This window comes from Heterodontus francisci, chromosome 10 (assembly GCF_036365525.1).
Source record: "Heterodontus francisci isolate sHetFra1 chromosome 10, sHetFra1.hap1, whole genome shotgun sequence".
Lineage (NCBI taxonomy): Eukaryota > Metazoa > Chordata > Chondrichthyes > Heterodontiformes > Heterodontidae > Heterodontus > Heterodontus francisci.
Window position 1 is genome coordinate 26,423,916 of NC_090380.1, and position 21,520 is coordinate 26,445,435.

Consider the following 21,520-nt stretch of genomic DNA (forward strand, 5'->3'; position numbering starts at 1 on the left):
GGGTGGGGGGAGCTCTCCGCTGGTTGGAGTCTTATCGAGCACAAAGGAAGACAGTTGTAATTATTGGAGGCCAATCATCTCAGTCCCAGGGCATCACTGCAGGAGTTCCCCAGGGTAGTGTCCTAGGCCCAACCATCTTCAGCTGCTTCATCAATGACCTTCCCTTCATCATAAGGTCACCATTGACCAGAAACTGAACTGGTCCAGCCGCATAAATGCTGTGGTTACAAGAGCAGGTCAGAGGCTGGGAATTCTGCAACGCGTAACTCACCTCCTATCTCCCGAAAGCCTGTTCATCTACAAGGCACAAGTCAGGAGTGTGATGGAACACTCCACTTGCCTGGATGAGTGCAGCTCCAACAACGCTCTAGAGGCTCAACACCATCCAGCACAAAGCAGCCTGCTTGATTGGCACCCCATCCACCACCTTCAACATTCACTCCCTCCACCACCGACGCACAGTGGCAGCAGTGTGTACCATCTGCAAGATGCACTGCAGCAACTCACCAAGGCTCCTTCGACAGCACCTTCCAAACCCCGCGGCCTCTGCAACCTAGAAGGACAAGGGCCTTGGGAACACAACCACCTGAAGTTCTCCTCCAAGCCGCACACCATTCTGCCTTATAACTCTATCACTGTTCCTTCACTGTCGCTGGGTCAAAATCCTGGAACTCCCTTCCTAACAGCACTATGGGTGTACCTGCACACCAAGGACTGCAGCAGTTTAAAAAGGCAGCTCCCCACCACCTTCTCAAGGACAATTAGGGATGGGCGATAAATGCTGGCCTAGCCAGCGACATCCCCTGAACAAATAAAAAACAATATAAGGAAGGACAGTGGAATCAGCAGAAGCAGCTCACCAATTATTGAATGAGTTGGACAACATAGCAAGTAGGCAAAACAATGGCAGCTGAAATTTAATGTAGACAAATGTCAAGTACTACACATGGTAAGGGAAAAATAGACAATGCACATTCCATGAATAGTGTTTGAAATAGCTTAGAATTAAGTTGAAAGAAATCTAGGAATCTTAGTACAGTCATCATTAAATATCTAACCAATGCATGTGCAATCATTAATCTAATAGGATGTTGAACAACATAATCAAAGCAGTAGGATAAGGCAGAGGAGGCGATGTTCAAATATGCAGTGTTCTGGTCAGACCACACCTTGAATACTGTGTCAGGTGCTGTCAGGAAACAAGAAAAATATTCAAGCATTTGGGCAGTGCAAAGAAGAGTCGCAAGGCTGATCCTCAATCTTCAGGAGTCTTAGTTATGAGAAAAGACTGGATTGACTGGGGATTTTTTGCTTGCAAAGGAGGTGCCTGATTGGTGATCTTGTAATGGAATATGAGATTAATAGTTTTTTAAAAACACAATATTACTTAACTGTGAGTAGAACTGGGGATACAGGTTCAAATTGATAAAAGATCATTTTAAAACTGATAAGAGAATTTATCTTCACACAAAGAATGATGAAGATGTGAAATAATAGAGGCAAAAACTGCGAACATTTAAGAAACTATGTTAAGATCTCTCCAGATGAATGAATTAAGAACGGCTGAATGTCATCTTAGTCAGTCATGATGTGGTGAATGAAAGGGTGAGCCCCACAAGCTTTGCAGAGATTGTTCTTTCTGCAATACTTCTACAAAGCTTGAGTTGAGAATTTAAATCTAACTGGACTGCAGTAAATACCATAAATTAGATATTATTTGCTTGACAATGTTTTGGATAATTAATTTCTTCTTAGTATGTGCAGGAGCCCATGGAGACATTGAGTGAAACAAAAAAAAAATGGGAATGTACTGAATCTATAAGCTTTAAACAGGCTATTCTACTGGATTGTCATTCTGTTGTACAGGTTATTGAAGAAAATGGTGTTCGAAGGGTGCTGGTATTACCTCAGCAGCCAGAGTTTCACCCTGGCAGTCACCCACCAATACATCCTCATCCTTACATGCCTAGGTTTCTTCATCCACCTGTACTACCACATCACCAAATGTACCCTACAGGACCAGGAGATGTTGCAACACCCTATGTTCCACAGCATCATCCTCCACATTCATATGCAGATCAAGGTAAGCATGTTGCATTTTAAACATCTTTATATCTTCTGCTTCTAATACCTGACCAATGCTAATCTTGAACTGCTAGTGTTACGGCTAGTGGGGAGATGGTAGGGATGGCTCCCCCTTTTTTGCCTCTCGACTGACCGAAGACAGTGTTTTTTTAAAAAAAAAGTGTTTTAACTCCTGAGTGCTTTAATTGTCAGGAACAGACAAATGACAGGTTTTCTCGTAAGTTTTAAAAGAAAGATAGATATTTATTATTCAACCCCTGAATTTGTGCAACTACACCCACTCTCCCACTCATACAGGTACACACACTCAAGAAAAAATTTTGTTTATAAAAGTAACTTGCGTTTAGATCTTATGATGTCAGGAGTTCTCTGTTACACTTGCTTCTCCCTGAGGTGGAGACTTGAAATGATGCAGGCCTGTAATCCTTTTTTGTCCGTTGAAGAAAAGCTCTGGAGGTTTAGGAGGATGGATTCACTGTTTTATGTCCACAGGAACAGATTTCTCTTGTTATACTCCAATCAGGGTTCAATGGTGAAGGCCTGGTACTGTTCCGCAGGTGGCGAGTTCAGAGCCAACGAGAGTCTCAGCCTACATGTGGCTTAAAGCTGGTGGTCTTAGGCAGGGTCTTTTCTCTTTGTTGACATCGATGTTTTCATCCCTGTCTGCTCAGAATATGCCTTATTAAAACCCCTCATCAGAAACTTAGTTTCTGGCATGTGACCAAAGCATCTCTTTCTGTTGTCATGAATAGTTTCTGATGGTTAGGCCATTGACAGACAATGGAGTCTGGGTATCACTCATCCACATACCATCTTTCGAAAATAGAGATTTTCACACCTATTTTCTGGATTTCAAGTTCGAAGTCGTAGAGTCTGCAACAATATAGTGAACCCAGTTTTTTTTTCATTAGTTGGAGAAATGTAGCCATTACCACAGGAAAGGTCATTTGCATTTTAATGACTTCGCCAAGACTTGTCTGAACATGAAAATTAGAACTGGGTTCTTGCCGTTCCTTGTGTATTGGCAGGAAAGAAAAGGTCACCTGACCTTTCAACAGCATGTTGTTTTACAGGAAAGTGTCCGTTTCAGGTTTATACATCATACTTTCATATTTATAGTTTATAAATTTGTATTGTGTGAGCATGACACTCGTAAGTCAACAAGAAGAAGCTTGGCTGGCCTGACATTTTACTTTACCACTGTCACTACTGGGAAAATAAAATGAGTTTAAATAATCAAGTTTATTTGGACAGAAAAAAATGATCTTATAGCCTATCAGTATTTCAAATGAAAAATACATACATTTTTCTTACTGTAGGTGTTCAGTCTTCAAAGGGTTAAGCGGAAGTTAAGAGTTACGCTGTCCTATTATTATTGCAAATATTTGTCTTTGACTTACAATGTCACAATATCCGGTTCAACATCTGGTGATACTGTTCACAAATTTTTGCTGCTACTCAGAACTTCCATGGTGAGACCGCTGAAGCAGCAATTTGTATTTGACATTGTTGAAAAAGCGAAAATAGAATTAATGAGGCAATCTTACTGTATAGATTAAAATTTCAACCAAATAGGAATTGGCATTGGGTAGCAAAGTGATAGAGTAAGACTTGGAGAAACCTTGTTGTTTACATAACTATAGGCTCTGAGTATTGAATAACCGAAGTTACATATTTTGGGTTTGAGTTGGCAACCTGAAATCCACAAAGCATGAGCAATACACAGAAACCTGCAGTGTTGGTATAAAGGAAGTCTTTCTGAGCTGGCAGTGCTTACAAGAGGTTGAGCCAGGTGCCTAAAAGTGATTGGTCAGAAAAGTAAACAAGGAAGCCATTTGTTTTATTTTGTTGTTAACTATTGATGATTCCCATTCACTTTTAATTTCAATGCATAACTTCATCCTCCAGTGAGTTCTGGGTCTTTTCTTGAATTTTGGTTTCGAATTCCTGGATTCTCTTCATTTCTCTGAATATCAACACAGGATTACACAGCAAGACTCGGCTGCTGTGTCTCTGATCTGCTCTGTTGCTTATATTTTAAAGTAACTTTGATCAGGTTCAGCCCTTCCCCCACTGCTGCTGCGATGGAGGGTCTGAGGGACTCACTCCACTGCTGAGCTTGTGACTGCACTGGTTCTTCTGGTTTGTCAGCTTCAGCTGCAGTCTGGTTCCTGGCCAGAGTTACTCAATCCTGGAATGAAGCATATCGCTCCGCCACTTCTGGATCGTATCGTGACCTCCAACTTTGCCATCATCTTTCTGCCCTGCAACCGATTCTGCACACCTCCTGGATCTTCGTTCCGATGAGAATGCCTCCATCATTTCGTCCTCTGATACTCTACAAATAGCGTCTGGACTTTACTTGCCCACCACACCTGTGTCTCAACTTGGGCAACGGTTTGTCAATACTCCATTCTGACTCCACCTACCTATGCCAACTTTGAACCATTGCAGGATTAGATTAGATTAGATTAGATTAGATTAGAGATACAGCACTGAAACAGGCCCTTCGGCCCACCGAGTCTGTGCCGAACATCAACCACCCATTTATACTAATCCTACACTAATCCCATATTCCTACCAAACATCCCCACCTGTCCCTATATTTCCCTACCACCTACCTATACTAGTGACAATTTATAATGGCCAATTTACCTATCAACCTGCAAGTCTTTTGGCTTGTGGGAGGAAACCGGAGCACCCAGAGAAAACCCACGCAGACACAGGGAGAACTTGCAAACTCCACACAGGCAGTACCTGGAATCGAACCCGGGTCCCTGGAGCTGTGAGGCTGCGGTGCTAACCACTGCGCCACTATGACTTTAACTCTGGACTCTCTCCTATTGTCTCCTCTCTATTCTCCATTTGCTACTAGGATCCGAATTAATGCTGCATAACCAGGCCTATGTTACTTGAACTTTCCTCCTGCCCATTCCCGTGGTCACTTTATCTGCCACTCTGAACCTGAGCCCATCACTTCCATTTCCATGTTATTATTTTCCTCTCTCTTTTCACTTATTTTCTCACTACCCCTCTAAAACCCTTCTCTTCTGTTTTTATGCCTCTTTTCATTTCTCCCTCTTGGGTACTCTGCCTTTCCAAATCCCGACCCCAATCCTCAGCACTCCTCGACCTTCCTACTCTCCAGCCATTGCCCCAGGCTCAACTTCCTCTTAGATAAGCCTATAGCTTCCCTCTGTGCCGCTTTTGGCATCCTCCAAAGGGCTCATCAAGGCACTCCCCGCTGCCTCCTCGTGAACACCAACCCCAATTGCCCCATCCTGTTCTCTCTTGGCAATCTTCCTGCCCAGTGTGCTGGCTGGGGGTTGATCTTGACAACCTTCTCTCTGCCCAACTTGCCCTTCAAAAATACTGGCCCTATGGAATCTACCAGTGGATCAGCTCTCACCGTCCCTCTCCACATCTCCCTCCAGAATGTCTGTTCAATCATGAACAAAGCCCTTACCGTCTATGAGCTTATTGTGAATATTTACATGAACATCATGGCTTTGACAGAAACCTGGCTGAGGTGTGATGACACCTTCCCCTAATTGAAGCCTCTGAGCCTGACTATACCATTCACCATTTTCCTTGCCCATCCTTAATTTTTTTTCTTTATTCATTCATGGGATGTGGGCATTGCTGGCTATGCCAACATTTATTGCCCCATCCCTAATTGCCCTTGAGAAGGTGGTGGTGAGCCGCCTCCTTGAACCACTGCAGTCCATGTGGAGTAGTTACACCCACAGTGCTGTTAGGAAGGGAGTTCCAGGATTTTGACCCAAATATCAACCACACCCCAGATGGAACTTGAACCCACAATCCCTGGCTCCAGAGGCCAGAGACTTATCCACTGTGGCTGCACCCTTGAAAAGGTGGTAATGAACCACAGCCTTGAACAGCGGCAGTCCATATGGTGTAGGTACACCCACAGTGCTCTTAGAGAGGGAGTTCCAGGATTTTGATCCAGTGACAGTGAAGGAAATGCAATATATTTCCAAGTCAGGATGGTGTGTGGCTTGGAGGGGAACCTACAGATGGTGGTGGTCCCATGCGTCTGCTGCCTCTGTCCTTCTAGGTAGTAGAGGTTACAGGTTTGGGAGGTACTGTCGAAGGAACCTTGGTGAGTTGCTGCAGTGCATCTTGTAGATGGTACATGCTGCTGCCTCTTGTGTGCCAGTGGTGGAGGTGGTGAATGTTGAAGGTGGTGGATGGGGTGCTGATCAAGAGGGCTGCTTTGTCTGGATGGTGTCAAGCTTTTTGAGTGTTGTTGGAGCTATACTCATCCAAAAAAGTGGAGAGTATTCCATCACACTCCTGACTTGTGCCTTGTAGATAGTGGGCAAGTTTTGGGGAGTCAGGAGGTGGGTTACTTACTGCAGAATTCCCAGCCTCTGACCTGTTCTTGTAGCCACAGTAATTTATGTGGCTGGTCCAGTTAAGTTTCTGGCCAATGGTAACTGCCAGAATGTTGGTGGGGAATTCAGCAATGGTAATGTCAAGGTGAGATGGTTAGATTCTCTCTTGTTGGAGATTGTCATTGCCTGGCACTTGTTTTGTGCAGATGTTATTTGCCACTTATCAGCCCAAGCCTGCATGTTGTCCAGGTCTTGCTGCATGTGAGCATGGACTGACTTCAGTGTCTGAGATGTTGCAAATGGTACTGAACACTGTGCAATCATCAGTGAACATCCTCAATTCTGACCTTAAAATGGAGAGAAGGTCATTGATGAAGCAGCTGAAGATGGTTGGTTCTACGACACTGTCCTGAGGAATACCTCTAGTGATGCCCTGGGACTGAGATGATTGTCCTCAAAAACCACAACCATCTTCCTTTCTGCTCGCTATGACTCCAACCAGTTGAGAGTTTCCCTCCCCACCTCCAATTTCCATTGACTTCAATTCTACTTTGACTCCTTGATGCCAGACTCGGTCAAATGCTGCCTTGATGTCAAGGGCAGTCACTCTCAACTCAGCTCTGCAATTCTGCTCTTTTGTCCATGTTTGCACCAACGTTGTAACAAGGTCTGGAACTGAGCAGTCCTGGTGGAACCCAAACTGAACGTCGGTGAGCAGGTTATTTCTAAGTAAGTGCCACATGATAGCACTGTCAACAACACCTTCCATCATTTTGCTAATGATTGAGAGTAGACTGATTAGGGCAATAATTGGCCGGATTGAATTTGACCTGCTTTTTGTGGGCAAGACATACATGGGAAATTTTCCACATTATTGGATAGGTGCCTGTGCTGTACTGCAACAGCTTGGCTCAGGGTACAATTAGTTCTGGAGCACGAATTTTCAGCACTACAGCCAGGATGTTGTCAGGGCCCATTGTCTTTGCTGTATCCAGTGCCTTCAGCCATTTCTTAATATTGCGTAGAGTGAATCAAATTGTCTGCGGCTTCTGTGATGATGGGAACCTCTCGAAGAGGCCAAGATGGATCACCCACTTGGCACTTCTGGCTGAAGATGGTTGCGGATGCTTCAGCCTTGTCTTTTGCATTGATGTACTGGGCTCCGCCATCATTGAGGATGGGGATGTTTGTGGAGGCATCTCCTCTGGTTAGTTGTTTAATTGTCCACCACCATTCATGACTGGATGTGACAGGACTGCAGAGCTTTGTTCAGATCCATTGTTTGTGGGATCACTTAGTTCCGTCTGTCACATGCTGCTTCCACAGTTTACCATACATACAGTCCTGTGCTGTAGTTTCACCAGATTGGCATTTTTTTAAGGTATGCCTGGTGCTGCACCTGGCATGCCCTCCTACACTCCTTATTGAACCAGGGTTGGTCCAGTAGCTTGATAGTTATAGTACAGTGAGGGATATGCTGGGCCATAAGGCTGCAGATTGTGTTTGAATGCAATTCTGTTGCTGCTGATGACCCACTGCACCTCATGGATGCCCAGTTTTGAGCTGCTGGATCTGTTCTGAGTCTATCCCATTTAGTACAGTGGTTCTTCTTTCTTTTGGGCCTCCTTATCTCGAGAGACAATGGATACGCGCCTGGAGGTGGTCAGTGGTTTGTGAAGCAGCGCCTGGAGTGGCTATAAAGGCCAATTCTGGAGTGACAGGCTCTTCCACAGGTGCTGCAGAGAAATTTGTTTGTTGGGGCTGTTGCACAGTTGGCTCTCCCCTTGCGCCTCTGTCTTTTTTCCTGCCAACTACTAAGTCTCTTCGACTCGCCACAATTTAGCCCTGTCTTTATGGCTGCCCGCCAGCTCTGGCGAATGCTGGCAACTGACTCCCACGACTTGTGATCAATGTCACACGATTTCATGTCGCGTTTGCAGACGTCTTTATAACGGAGACATGGACGGCCGGTGGGTCTGATACCAGTGGCGAGCTCGCTGTACAATGTGTCTTTGGGGATCCTGCCATCTTCCATGCGGCTCACATGGCCAAGTGGTAGTGCCATACAACATTATGGATGGTGTCCTCATTGTGAAGACGGAACTGTGTACAAGGACTGTGTGGTGATCACTCTTACCAATACTGTCATGGACAGATGTACTGTGGATGGACGGTAGTACTGTGGTGGATCTGTTATTACATGTTTGTAAATTTTACCCCTAAGTATTTGTATGAGATTTCTCTTAATATATATATATATAATGTTGTTATTGCATTACAGAATCTCATCCCTCTCATGGGAGGTCCAACTTTATCCACAGAGATGAAAGGACCAGCAAAGCGTATGAGCGCTTACAAAAGAAACTGAAAGACAGGCAAGCTAATGGATCGAAAGAGAAGATCAGCAGCCCACCATCCTCTCCCCACAAACCTCCCAACGGTGAGCAAAATGAACAAGGTACCCTCGGAACATCCACAGGAACGATGCAGAATAAACAAGATAGGAAATCGCAAGGCACACTTGAAATCGACACAGAAATGTTCGGTATGTATGTATGTATGTTCATGGCAGTCCTTTCCAAGTAATATACCGTGCCTGAGGGTCTGAATGGCCTACACCTGTTCCTACATACAGTGAACCTAATTTTCCAAGTTTCAAACAATAATTAGGTGATTCTCCCGAGAGTGTTATTAGAGTATTAATGCAATGTGTACAGAAGGATAATGCTGTTCCGTTCCGAAGAAGGGTCACTGACCCGAAACGTTAACTCTGCTTCTCTGTCCACAGATGCTGCCAGACCTGCTGAGTATTTCCAGCATTTCTTGTTTTTATTGCAGTACAGTATATATGTATTCTTAACACTGAAAACTTCACTATTTGGTACAAATAATTTTCTATCATTGTGAAAACCATAGAAAATCTGCAAGTGTCTTAGAAGGTTGATCAGAATTTTATTTCTGCTTCTGAGTATATTTAAGTGCTTTTTTTTATCCGTTTCATTTAAGTTATATCTCATCATATCGCAAATAATCCATTTAGGTGGGGTGTCTTCTCTTGGTGCATCTTTTCTGATGGCTGTGAAGGCCAATTCTTGAGAGGCAATTTCTGCCACAAGTGCTGCATGTGAAGCTGCCACGATATGCTGTGAGTTGTTTTTGAAGTTGGCACCTAGTGCCAAGCTGTTGTAGCAACTGGTCATCGTGGTAGTGCATGTCAGTCCTCAGGTTGTGTCACCATTTCCCTCTTGCGCCAGCAAGTGACTCCCAGGTGCGATAGTCGACATTTAGGGCCTTCATGTCACACTTGCAAGCATCCTTGAAGCGGAGCTTTGGGTGCCCCACTGGTCGTCTGGCCTTGGCTCCCTCACCCTGCAGACGTGTCCCATCCACCGAAGCTGCCTCTGTTTTGATTAGTGCCAATACACTTGGGAGCTTTGCCTTTGAGAGGACTGCCACATTTGTGATTTTGTCCTGCCAGGATATACCCATAATGCTCCGCAGACAGCGAACATGGGAATTATTGAGCTTCTTATCCTGATAGCTTTAAGTCGCCCATGTTTTGCAGCCATATAATTGCTGAGAACACAGGCTTTATAAACCATCCGAAGGGATGAAGTATAATTCTCAAACAGCAGTAGTTTAATTGGAACCTTGTCTGACCTTTTTTAAACCTGTTCTTTAAAAGGGAATAGCAGCGCCCTCAAGTGGTGGTCAGGAATGTTTCACATGAGACATTGTTTTGTTCTTTGACTTTTTCAACACAATCTCCAGAAGTTTTTTTTGAGTAATCTCCAGGTTTGTGAGAATCTCAAAATTGGGCTTTAGCAGACCCCCACAGCACATTCGCAGCAGTTTAATGCCAGCAGCCCCAGAGAGAGAAGAAGAGTGGGACAGCTGCAGCAAAATCTGCGACGAGAACCTTTCTGAGCCCTGCCCCTTCCCCCTAATTTGAATATCTATTTTGGACCCGAAAACCTTTTGCAGAGAGTTTGGCCTTTAGCACATTTGTCTGGAGGGTGCATGGCTGGTGATGAAGCAGCTCTTAGGAAGATTTACTCACCATTAAAAGGGAAGTTGTGACCAAAAAGCAAACCCCTTGTTCACAGTGGAGGAATGTGGGCAACGTTGCCCCCTTTTATTTATTTAGAGATACAACACTGAAACAGGCCCTTCGGCCCACTGAGTCTGTGCCGACCAACAACCACCCATTTATACTAATCCTACATTAATCCCATACTCCCTACCACATCCCCACCATTCTCCTATCACCTACCTACACTAGGGGCAATTTACAATGGCCAATTTACCTATCAACCTGCAAGTCTTTGGCTGTGGGAGGAAACCGGAGCATCCGGCGGAAACACACGCGGTCACAGGGAGAACTTGCAAACTTCGCACAGGCAGTACCCAGAACTGAACCCAGGTTGCTGGAGCTGTGAGGCTGCGGTGCTAACCACTGCACCACTGTGCTGAAGACTTGAGGTCCTGCTGCAAGAGGTGCTGCAAAGAAGGGTGACCCAATTTGGGGCTGAAGGTTACAGTCCAGTTAAAGCACTGGTGCATGTTTCATGGTAATAAGTTGCTGACCAAGTCAGTGCCATCACTTAGAATCCTCAAACCTGGCTGCAAATGAAGATGTTTGCTACTATCAGGAGTTTTGTAGGACCTGTCATACATTGCATAAATTTAAGTTGGGAATTGCCACATCCTCCAGGAGTTTAAACTATTGTGCACAACTATTGTTCTTTTGTACACAACTATTGTTCTTTTGTACATGCTCTTTCATTGTGTTGTCGCTCAGCACACATTTTTTGCAGATGGCAGCTGAGAAACAGCGAACAGGTGCTGAAGCTAAGTTGCTTTGCTGCTGTCAGGCCATTTTGCCCTTCAGCAACCATGTTCTCTTGTGAACCATCTACCCAGTAGTGGTTCTTCTACACAATAGCGACTCTATAATGGCCACTGAGTTCAATAATGTTTGTGGTCAAATATCATCTGAAGTGCAAGTTCTTTCGGTGTGAAGGCCATGGGTTAATATAAAGAGCTCTATTGATACTCACTTGGATATCATATGATACTTTGTGCTCAAAGAACATGGATAGAAACAAGAGTAGGCCATTCAGCCCCTTGAGGCTGTTTAGTCTGACTGTGGCTGATCTGTGCTTCCAACTCCATTTACCCACTTTTTGCTGTACATTCCTTGATATTTTTACCTGACAGAAGTCTTTGAATCGCTATCTTAGAACCTTCAATTGACCCAGGATCCACAGCCTTTTGAGAAAAAGATCTCCATATTTCCTCTACCCTTCTGTGGAAAAGGTGCCTTCTGATTTCACTCTCGAATGGCCTAGCTCTAATTTTAAGGCTGGTTCCCTTCTTCTGGTTTTCCCCCACCAGAGATAATAGTATCTCTGTATCTACCTTATTGAATCCCTTTATAATTTTAAAGACTTCAATTAAATCACCTTTGAACCTTCTATACTCAAGGGAATACATACCAAGTTTATGCAACCTGCCCTAATAATTCACACCTTGTATTCTGGCGAATTTGTGCTGTATCCTCTCCATGTGAAGAATACCCACTTGGGTGAACTGCTCGAGGAAGTATGGAAGCTTTCTCCAGTAAGACTCAGGATCTTGAGGTCTGGAAGGTAGAAAAAATTGAAGAAATATGGCCTTTAGTCCAAAACTTATCCATCATGTAAATGGATACCATACAGGTCCAAGTGTGGCACTGTTGTTAGACAACTCGGGAGCACAACCAAGTGCAGTATAGTCATGACTTCATTGCTTATATATTACATAGCCAGGTCCACTCTTTCATTTAAATATGGTACACCAGGGCCCATTATTCAATGTGACCACTCACTTTATGTAACAGCTTGAATTCATTCTTTAGTGTTGTTTCAACAATAACTACCATACCAGTAGAAATCAAAGTGATATCAAACTTTGTTACTGATAATGGTAACACTATTTCTTTCCTTTTGTTTTGTAGATGAAGATACAGACACAAAAGCTCTTGAAGCATTTTTGTCAAGTGTTGGCAAACCTGTGGTAGGTGACCATTATTTACTTATATATATTGTGAATAGGACACCAAGTTCTGAGGAAAATAAAATTTCACAAATGTTATACAGTATATAAGAGATCAAATGGTTTTGGGTTTTTGGAAATAAAAATCACAAGACGTGTATCATTTTCCCCTGCACCGTGAAACTTGTTTTGAAAATTATCAAGGACGGTGAATGTTTAAAGATTTTTTTGATTTGGGAGGCCACTGAAAGCACATTGTTTATTCCAACCTGATGACAGCAGCTCAAAAAATTTTAATAAAAGTGATTTAAAAATGAGTGTCAGCTAATCTTCTGTGATATTGCTTATAAATTTAAAAATGGCAAACAAAAATTGTCTCCGCCCATTTCCCACTTTCTAATTCTCCCTGTCTATTTCTGTTTGTCTTCCTCTCCCTGCATTGCTGTCGCACACTTTCTCTTCGACTCTCTAATTGTTTGCCTACAACTCCTTTTCACTCTATCATTGCTCAACTGTCCTTCTCTCTTGTATGTTTCTCACTGTGTTCACACCAAGCCCTTTTGTGTCTGTATCACCATCTGCAAAAAAAAAGCAAAATACCATTACTACATCATTTGTTCAGATCCTTTGATTTCTGTCAGTTCCCCTCTGCTAGCTATCTGCCCAGTTTCATATCATGTCCAATAAAAAGCTCCCCAGCATTCAGCCTATTATTGATGCATTCATTAGTCTACTGTTCCTCGGTTTATGCTTTTGAACATCAAGATTATGTTAGGCCTTGAATGCAGTTTCTATTATGCAGCTCTGAAAGAAATAACTAAAGCATTTCCTTGAAGAGTATAACGATTTTCTGTCAAGTCTAGGTGATCCGTATATATCTAATATCTAATGTTTCTTCAGAATATATACTTTACTGAATGCAGCATTGATTATAGATTACTGAAATAGAATGATATGATCTGCAAATACTCTCCAATCTTTATTGAAGATCAATGTGATAAATTTATCATGTGTATACCAATTTCCCCTTTAGTACTTCTATCCAGTTTGCCTCTGATATGACTTTTAGTACACCTTTACTTGATACACCAACTTCAAAACACACCTTAGAAATCTTCTCATGCTATTCCATAATCTACCTTTCTGCTGTTCTTTTCCCTTTTAGTACCCTTAGTTATCCGCAACTGACAGTTACATATCTCTTGAATATAAGTTTTATTTGCCTGCTTGTTCCTATTTTTTTGTTTTCTTATATTTTATAAGACAGTTTTTAAGTGTTATTTAAGCTTGTTTTAACCTGTATTCCACCCCTGTGGTTTTTGTCCTACCTTCCCCTTTGTTTTTGCCTTAATCCACCATGAAGCTTTTTCCTATTGCTAGCACTTACATTTAGATTTTTGCTGAGACTTGCAGTGCCCAGTATGCCTTTATTGCAATATGAAATTCCTGTTGCATATTAAAAATACTGTTTATGCTCCACATCCTGTGAATGCAGCCCTTACTGCCGCCAGGGTAGCAATAAGTGAGCCAATAGGCCTCTTTAAATGCGTTTCTGCATACAGCACAGCCCCAAACAACCCTAGTTTAAGAAAGCAGGTTTATAACACTTAACTATTATTTAAATGTTGCAACTGGGCAACCAGGCATTTTTGGTGCCTGTCGGCAACCCAACTGAAATATTAAGTGGGTCGCCGATGATTCAATTTAGATGTGCCCTGATTGGTTGTACCTGGTTATTGGGAATAACTAATCAGAAAGTCTAGCCTAGTGAATCTTCAGTGGATCCTGTCAGAAAATATTAATAATCCACATACACAATTTCTTTGAGTCCAAGGTAGTTAAAATAAATAGAAGAGCAAACAGCATGTTGGACCTCACATTTATGCTGAAAAATTATGGTCCAGTATTGGTTCCCCCTCCACCCCCCCCCCCCCCCCCCACCCCAACCCACCCATCACCTGTAGAACACAATTTCCCAGGTGTTTGGGAAAGGAAAAAGGGATGGAGACAAGTTACTTCAGTCCTTTTACATGGTCTGCGATTTCTGGGTTTTCACTAAATTAATGGAATGGGGCCTGTCTCTCAATAGATGTGAGCCCAGCACTCGGATGTAACTGAGGCTGGAGGGGGTGCTCCCTACCTTTGCATCAATTTGTAACCAATAAGCAGTGTGTCAGGACTCCCTTCAATCCTCGGGGACCTGGTAACAAGGTGAAGAGGATCCAAAAGGTAGGTTTGAACTTTCTCAGGGAGCACTCAATCTTTGGGCCTTGGAGCTATCAGCTGATCACCAACAGTGGCAATAGGGCCCTGAAGCTGGTGACCAAGCTCATACCTTCACGCTTGCAGCAGTGCCTGTGTTCCCAAATCCGATTTTATGGCACGGGGCCTGCCTGAGGGTGGGAATGCAATGTTCCACAGCCCAGTGCATTCAGATGCATGCTGGTCTGCATAGATGGAGCGCACGTTCAATACACTCAGCTCGTTCTGCACCTAGGGGAGGAATATCAGGCCTGTATCTTTTTAAGTGCTAAAAATCCCTGAAATAAATTTTGCAGTATCTTCGGCTCCCAACCCTTAGCAGTCTCCTGCACCTTCCCATGTCACTTTCCAGAAATGTTAACCCATTATGGCTGGGATCTCTGTGTATAGAGTCTGTAACATGCCTTAAGCTGCTAGACTTGTATTTCTGGAATTATAAGCCAATTTGCACTGTGTCCTACTTACTTCATTCTAATGCTTAATCTTTTTCATAGGTATCTGACATCCAGGCAAGAACAGTTGAGCTCACTTGGGTTCCTCCTTCAACCACAATAAATGATGACACTGATGGTGATGTTGTACCTAAACCCTGCAGCTATGAAGTTGCTATTTCAAGTAGTGGGAAGGATGGGAAATTCAAAGTTACCTATACGTACGTACAAAATTTTCATGGTATATTTGATACCTTGTTTTTAAATGTATATTCCATATACAGTGGAATACATCAAAATTTATTGTTATAAACTGTTTCCAACATAACATGAGTGTACCTGGATAAGATGATGTAAGTTTTCAAAAGTTTATTGCCTGATTACGAATAATCTTAATGGCACTATTTCTAAGCAAATTCTTTCTCGATGAAGATGAATGTCCTCCAATAAATAAGCTTAACAAAACTCTTGCTTTACCAAGTAACTAATGATGCAGAAAATCTAACCGGAAGTTCCAGGCTAGTAGTATTAGCGAAGCTGTTTGTTAATAAAATTACCTGTTGTTTTTGTTCGGAAAATAGGATAAAATTTTAGTTAGTGTCTTAAATTATTAAATTAATAGCTAGATTTATGTATTATGATACTTGATGCTAGTCCATTAAGTAATCTAATTTACACAAATTGAAATTTTAACAAACCAAATACTCTTGCGATATTTTGTACATTTTATATTTGGTATTGGCCATCTTATTCAAAACTTAATAAAATATATATATATCAACAAGCTGTGATACTTCCCTGTAAAATATAATAAATTCAAATGCTATTGATGATCATATCAGATGGCAAAATGCCATGATTTTATCATGGGAACTTTCAATATATTGTGACAACGGTACTTGTTTAAAATGAACAATAGTGATGTAAAGTTTTTGTATGCTAGTCGAATTCCCATGGCATAGCGAGACATAGACTGAAGCAGGGTTTGAGGGCAGGTTTTTCTGAGGTATAGGCAGAGGAGTTAGGCAATGCAAAAGTAAGATGCTGCAGCACCACTACTAGCATTAGACAATTTTCTGTGTAAAAATAGACCTAGGGAAGGAAGTGTGTACAGTGATATTAAGAGATATAGACAGGTTAAGTGAGTGGGCAACAAGATGGCAAATGGAGTATAATGTGGGGAAGTGTGAAGTTGTTCACTTTGGTCGTAAAAATAAAAAAGCAGAATATTTTTTAAAAGGTGTGAAACTGGTGAGTGTTGATGTTCAAAGAGACTTGGGGATACCCGTACAAGGAACACGCAGAGTTAACATGCAGGTACAGCAGGCTGTTAGGAAGGCAAATGGCATGTTGTCCTTTATTGCAAGGAGATTGGAGTACAGGAATAAACAAGTCTTACTAAAAGTGTACAGGGCTTTGGTGCGACCGCACTTGGAATACTGTGTGCAGTTTTGGTCTCCACATTCAAGAAAGGATATACTTGCACTGGAGGCAGTGCAGCAAAGATTTACTAGATTGGTATAAAAACAAGAAATGCTGGAATCACTCAGCAGGTCTGGCAGCATCTGTGGAAAGAGAAGCAGAGTTAACATTTCGGGTCAGTGACCCTTCTTCGGAACTGCTTTACTAGATTGGTCCCTGGGGTGAGGGGGTTGTTCTATGATGAGAGGCTGAATAAATCGGGCCTATATTCTCTGGAGTTTAGAAGAATGAGAGGCGATCTAATTGAGATGTACAATATTCTGAAAGGGCTTGATAGGGTAGAAGCTGAGAGATTATTCTCACTGGTCAGGGAATCTAGAACACGGGACACAGTCTCAGGATAAGGGGTCAATCATTCAGGACTGAGATGAGGAGAAATTACTACACTAAAAGGGTTGTGAATCTTTGGAATTCTCTACCCCGGAAGGTTGTGGATGCTCCATCATTGAATGCATTTAAGGCTGGGATAGATAGACAGATTTCTGGTCTCGCAGGGAATCAAGGGATATGGGGAGCAGGCAGGAAAGTGGAATTGAAGTCCAAGATCAGCCATGATCATATTGAATGGCAGAGCGGGCTCAGTGGACCATATGGTCTACTTCTCCTATTTCTTGTGTTATGGCGGTGCTTCTATATTTTTTGTTAAGTATTTTTTGAGTACTCATGTATTTTAGAATTATGGATATTGTTTTATTTGGGAAAACTGAAAGGGATTCCATGGATGTTTTTTCAACTGGGGTCGTTGAAAGGATACTGAGGGGACTTGGTTTGTAAGCAGCCCTTACTGAAAGTCACCTGTCTTCAGATAAATACCCAGCAGGGGCTTTTTGGATTAAGGGAAGATGTTTACAGAGAAGTGTCAGGTCAATATTTATAAGGAGGCTTGACTCTTGAGATTGATTTTGGTTTCGCTTTGGACAGTCATTTGGGGTTTGGACAGTGTTCTGAAAGGAGTTTAAGAATCAATATACCAAGGACAAAACCTCTGCTCAGCCTTTTTCCATCTCTTTGAGAAGCTCTTAGAAGCGAGTGTAGGAAATAGAAGAATTGCTGCATTTTTCCTGAAAAGCCAACCGGAAACCCCTGTTGCCACGTTTCTTCTAGAAAGCCTTCCAAACTGATCCTCAACATCGCCTGAAAAGAACTGTTTTAGGAAGATCCCAGAGGCAGCAGTCTACATATATTTGAGACGCCAAAACAAAAAGGGACAACTGATAGCTCTTCATATATTCTCTTTTTTTCCTTCAAGAATTAGCAAGTATTTGGCCAAAGTATTCTTTTTTCTCTTTGTTTTTGCAACAGAGCTCTAAAGACAAAATCTCTATTTTTCGGTTTACGTGTGTGTGGCTAAGGTAAAAGGGAACTTTCATATTTCACTCTGCGTGTTAATGCTTTCCTTCGTTAAGTCGTGTTTTACAATTTTGTTGTTTATTAAAGAAACCTGGTTGTTGTGAGGGAAAGACCAAATAATTTTAGGCCAGTCTGACCTCGGTGGTGGGTAAATTATTAGAATCAATTCTGAGAGGCATGATAAACTGCCACTTAGAAAGGCCCTAACTTAGGCCATATACATTCTGGCAAGGAGCTCAATAAAGTGATACAAGGTGGCTGCAAATAGGAACAGTACTTTATGCAGTGCACTGTTACAAGGTGTGACTGTCTGCTGTTACCTTGGTAATTTCAGTTAACTTATCTGGCATGGACTCAGTGAGCCAAATGGCCGCCTCCTGTGCCGTAAATGACTGACTCCATAACTTCTGATGACAGTTCAGTGTAGGTGTTGCTGGAGTTGGTTCTAACAAAGCCACCTCATGGGACTGGACCTGGATTGTGCCTTTTATGGTCCTCCTTCCACCCAGACCAAAAGTTTGCATACTCCTTTACTGGTTTACAGCCGATAATCCCTCAGCTGAAGAATCTGAAAATCCATGCTTTAGGTGCCACAAAGAGCCTGAAGCTATCACTGTGGGGAGAATTGATACAAACATTAAATGACTGCTGCACTCTTTAAAGACTGCTGCACCTAGTTTAAAGCTGCAAAAGCATCAGATTTCCTTCCTAAAGACCCCCTCCTAGTACAGGCTGCAGATGGTGCTGGGAGCTTTCAGCAGGCCACAATGCAATCACTGTGTACTCCTGACAGTAGACGTGCCACAGAGGAAAGTGCAGCCTTCAGTGTTAACTGGAAAAAATAGCCTTGATAAACATCACAATATAGTTTATAATTGTCACTTAAGTTGAGTGCTGAATTAAGAAATGATGCAAAACTTTGTTGTCATATTTCACTATTAATTACTAGCAGGTGCAGGAAAATAGGACTTATGTCTGATTGTGTTGGAAAGTAGCAATGAAATTTGTACAAGATATATGTGCAAATGTCCAAATGAAAATTGTCTCAAAATAATTTTCTATTTCTTCTGTCACTTTCAACAATGTTCATTTTACTCTAGAAAATTGATTATTTTTACTTCATTTAGTAAATGCTTATATTTATTACAGAATCTGATGGCCAGCTAAATCATTTCATAAATCAAACCTGAGTGCATTTGTTTTGTTTTGGTAGAGGAAAAGACGTGACTGTCACATTGCAGGACCTAAAGCCAGCCACAGAATACCAGACCAGGTTGGTAATTAATAGGATTATTAATTGTCAGTTGTCGGCTCATAATAGATGTGGTCAAAAATATGGTTTCATCCCTGCTTTCCAATTCTCTCCACTGCTATTCTGTACCTTCAGGAGAAAAAGTATTAACTCCTTGCTGGGGTACGGTTGCATGGACACCATTCATCTGCTACGATTTTTCACAGCTCTACATTCTTTATGTGTGCATCTTGACAGTGAATGTTGGTAGAGTATTTGACTGAGGGGGCATCAGAAGCCAGTCCTGTCCTCAGTCAACACTGGTGCCAGTTTTGCGCTCCCCCCACTCTAAGGCCACTGGCCACATCTAATGCAGCAATGTTTATCTGGCTAAGATCAGCTAACTCAACACAGACTGATAATCAAATGTGGAATCTTATGATTTGAATGGTTCCGCCACACACTGGTTAATCGAGCATGGAGCTCAGCCACTGGGAAGAGCCAAAATTTAAGATTTTAAAATAAAATGATCATTCTGAATAAAACATCTTCACGTTTTAAGTGGATTTATCATGATGCATCATGGTGAGAGTAGTCATTTATGTTCCAATGTATTCACAATTGATTTTGAAAATTGACTTTTCATGTCAAATTTTGCTTGCCAATCTCCCCTGTGCTTGCTGAGCTGTATTAGCTCTTGGTCAAGCAGTGCCTTGATTTTAAAATTCTCGTCCTTATTTTCAAATACTTCCATGGTCTCCTCCCTAGTTCTGTAACTTCCTCCAGCCCTACAACCCCACTAGATCTCTGCGCTCCAACAATTCTGGTCTCTTCAGCATTCTCAATTTTAATCACTCCACTCTTAGTGGCTGTGCCTTCAGCTGCTTAGGCCCTCAGCTCTGGAATTCCCTCCCTATATCTTCCACTCTCTTCCCTCCTTCAAGATGCTCCTTAAAACCTACCTCTTTTCCTAAGCTTTTGGTCATCTGGCCTAATATCTCCTGATGTCAAACTTGGTTCCATAGTGCTCCTGTAAAGCACCTATGAATGTTTTATTACTTTAAAGATGCTATATAAATGCATGTTGTTTTTTTTTATACTTGTTCATGGGATGTGAATGTCACTGGCAAGGCCAGCATTCATTGCCCATCCCTAATTTTCCTTGCGAAGGTGGTAATGAGCCACCTTCTTGAACTGCTGCAGTCCATGTGTAGGTGCATCCAGGGAGTTCCAGAACTTTTGACCCAGTGACAATGAAGGTACCGCAACATAGTTCCAAGGCCAGAAGGTGTGTGACTTCGAGGGAAACTTGTAGGTGGTGATGTTCCTGTGCGTTTGCTGCCCTTGTTCTTCTAGGTGGTAGAGGTCATGGGTATGTGAGTTGCTGCAGTGCATCTTGCAGATGGCATGACTGCCACTACGCGCCTCTGGTGGAGGAAGTGACTATTTAAGGTGGTGGATAGGGTACCAATCAAGCAAGCTGCTTTGTCCTAGATGGTGTCGTGTTTCCTGAGTTTTGTTGGACAGCACCCATCCAGGCTTCCATCTCACTCCTGACTTGTGCCTTGTAGATGGTGGAAAGGCTTTGGGGAGTCAGGAGGTGAGTTACTCACAGACTGCTTCAGTATCTGAGGAGTTGCATATGGTACTGATCACTGCAATCATTAGCAAACATTCCCACATCTGAAGTTATGTTGGAAGGAAGGTCATTGATGAAGCAGCTTAAGGTGGATGAGCCTCGGACACTACCATGAGGAACTCCTACAGCGAAGTCCTGAGACTGCGATGATTGGTCTCCAACAACTACAACTATCTTCTTTTATGCTAGGTATGAGACCAACCCCTGACTTCAGTTTTGCTACTGACCCTTGTTGCCATACTTGGTCAAATGCTGCTTTGATGTCAAGGGCAGTCACTCTCACCTCACCTCTAGAATTCAGCTTTTCTGTCCATGTTTGGACCAAGGCTGCAATGAGGCCTGGAGTCAAGTGGTCCTGGTGGAACCAAACCTGAGCATCGGTCAGCAGGTTATTGCTAAGTGTCGCTTGATGGCACTGTCGACCTCTTCCATCACTTTGCTGATGATCGGGAGTAGACTAATAGGCCAGTAATTGGCGGGGTCAGGTTTGCCCTGCTTTTTGTGGGCAGGGCATACCTGAGCAATTTTCCACATTGTTGGGTCGATTACAGTGTTCAGGCTGTACAGGTACAGCTTGACTAAGGGTGTGGCTAGTTTTGGAGCACAAATTTTCAGTATTACTGCCAGGATGTTGTCAGAGCCCATA

General features: G+C 42.6%; 1 protein-coding gene across 9 annotated transcripts in view; it reads left to right on the forward strand.

The window, feature by feature from the left end:
* fndc3a (fibronectin type III domain containing 3A) overlaps positions 1 to 21,520 on the forward strand; it is a 244,190-nt gene that overhangs the window by 151,567 nt on the left and 71,103 nt on the right. For all 9 annotated transcript variants that reach the window (XR_010975793.1, XR_010975792.1, XM_068040296.1 and 6 more), the window contains 5 exons: positions 1,867 to 2,083; positions 8,725 to 8,988; positions 12,442 to 12,500; positions 15,236 to 15,393; positions 19,218 to 19,277. Coding sequence is in view for 7 of the 9 variants with exons in the window: in XM_068040296.1 (XP_067896397.1) it covers positions 1,867 to 2,083; positions 8,725 to 8,988; positions 12,442 to 12,500; positions 15,236 to 15,393; positions 19,218 to 19,277 (758 nt within the window). In the remaining 2 variants the exon portion in view is untranslated. The remainder of the gene's footprint in view (positions 1 to 1,866; positions 2,084 to 8,724; positions 8,989 to 12,441; positions 12,501 to 15,235; positions 15,394 to 19,217; positions 19,278 to 21,520) is intronic.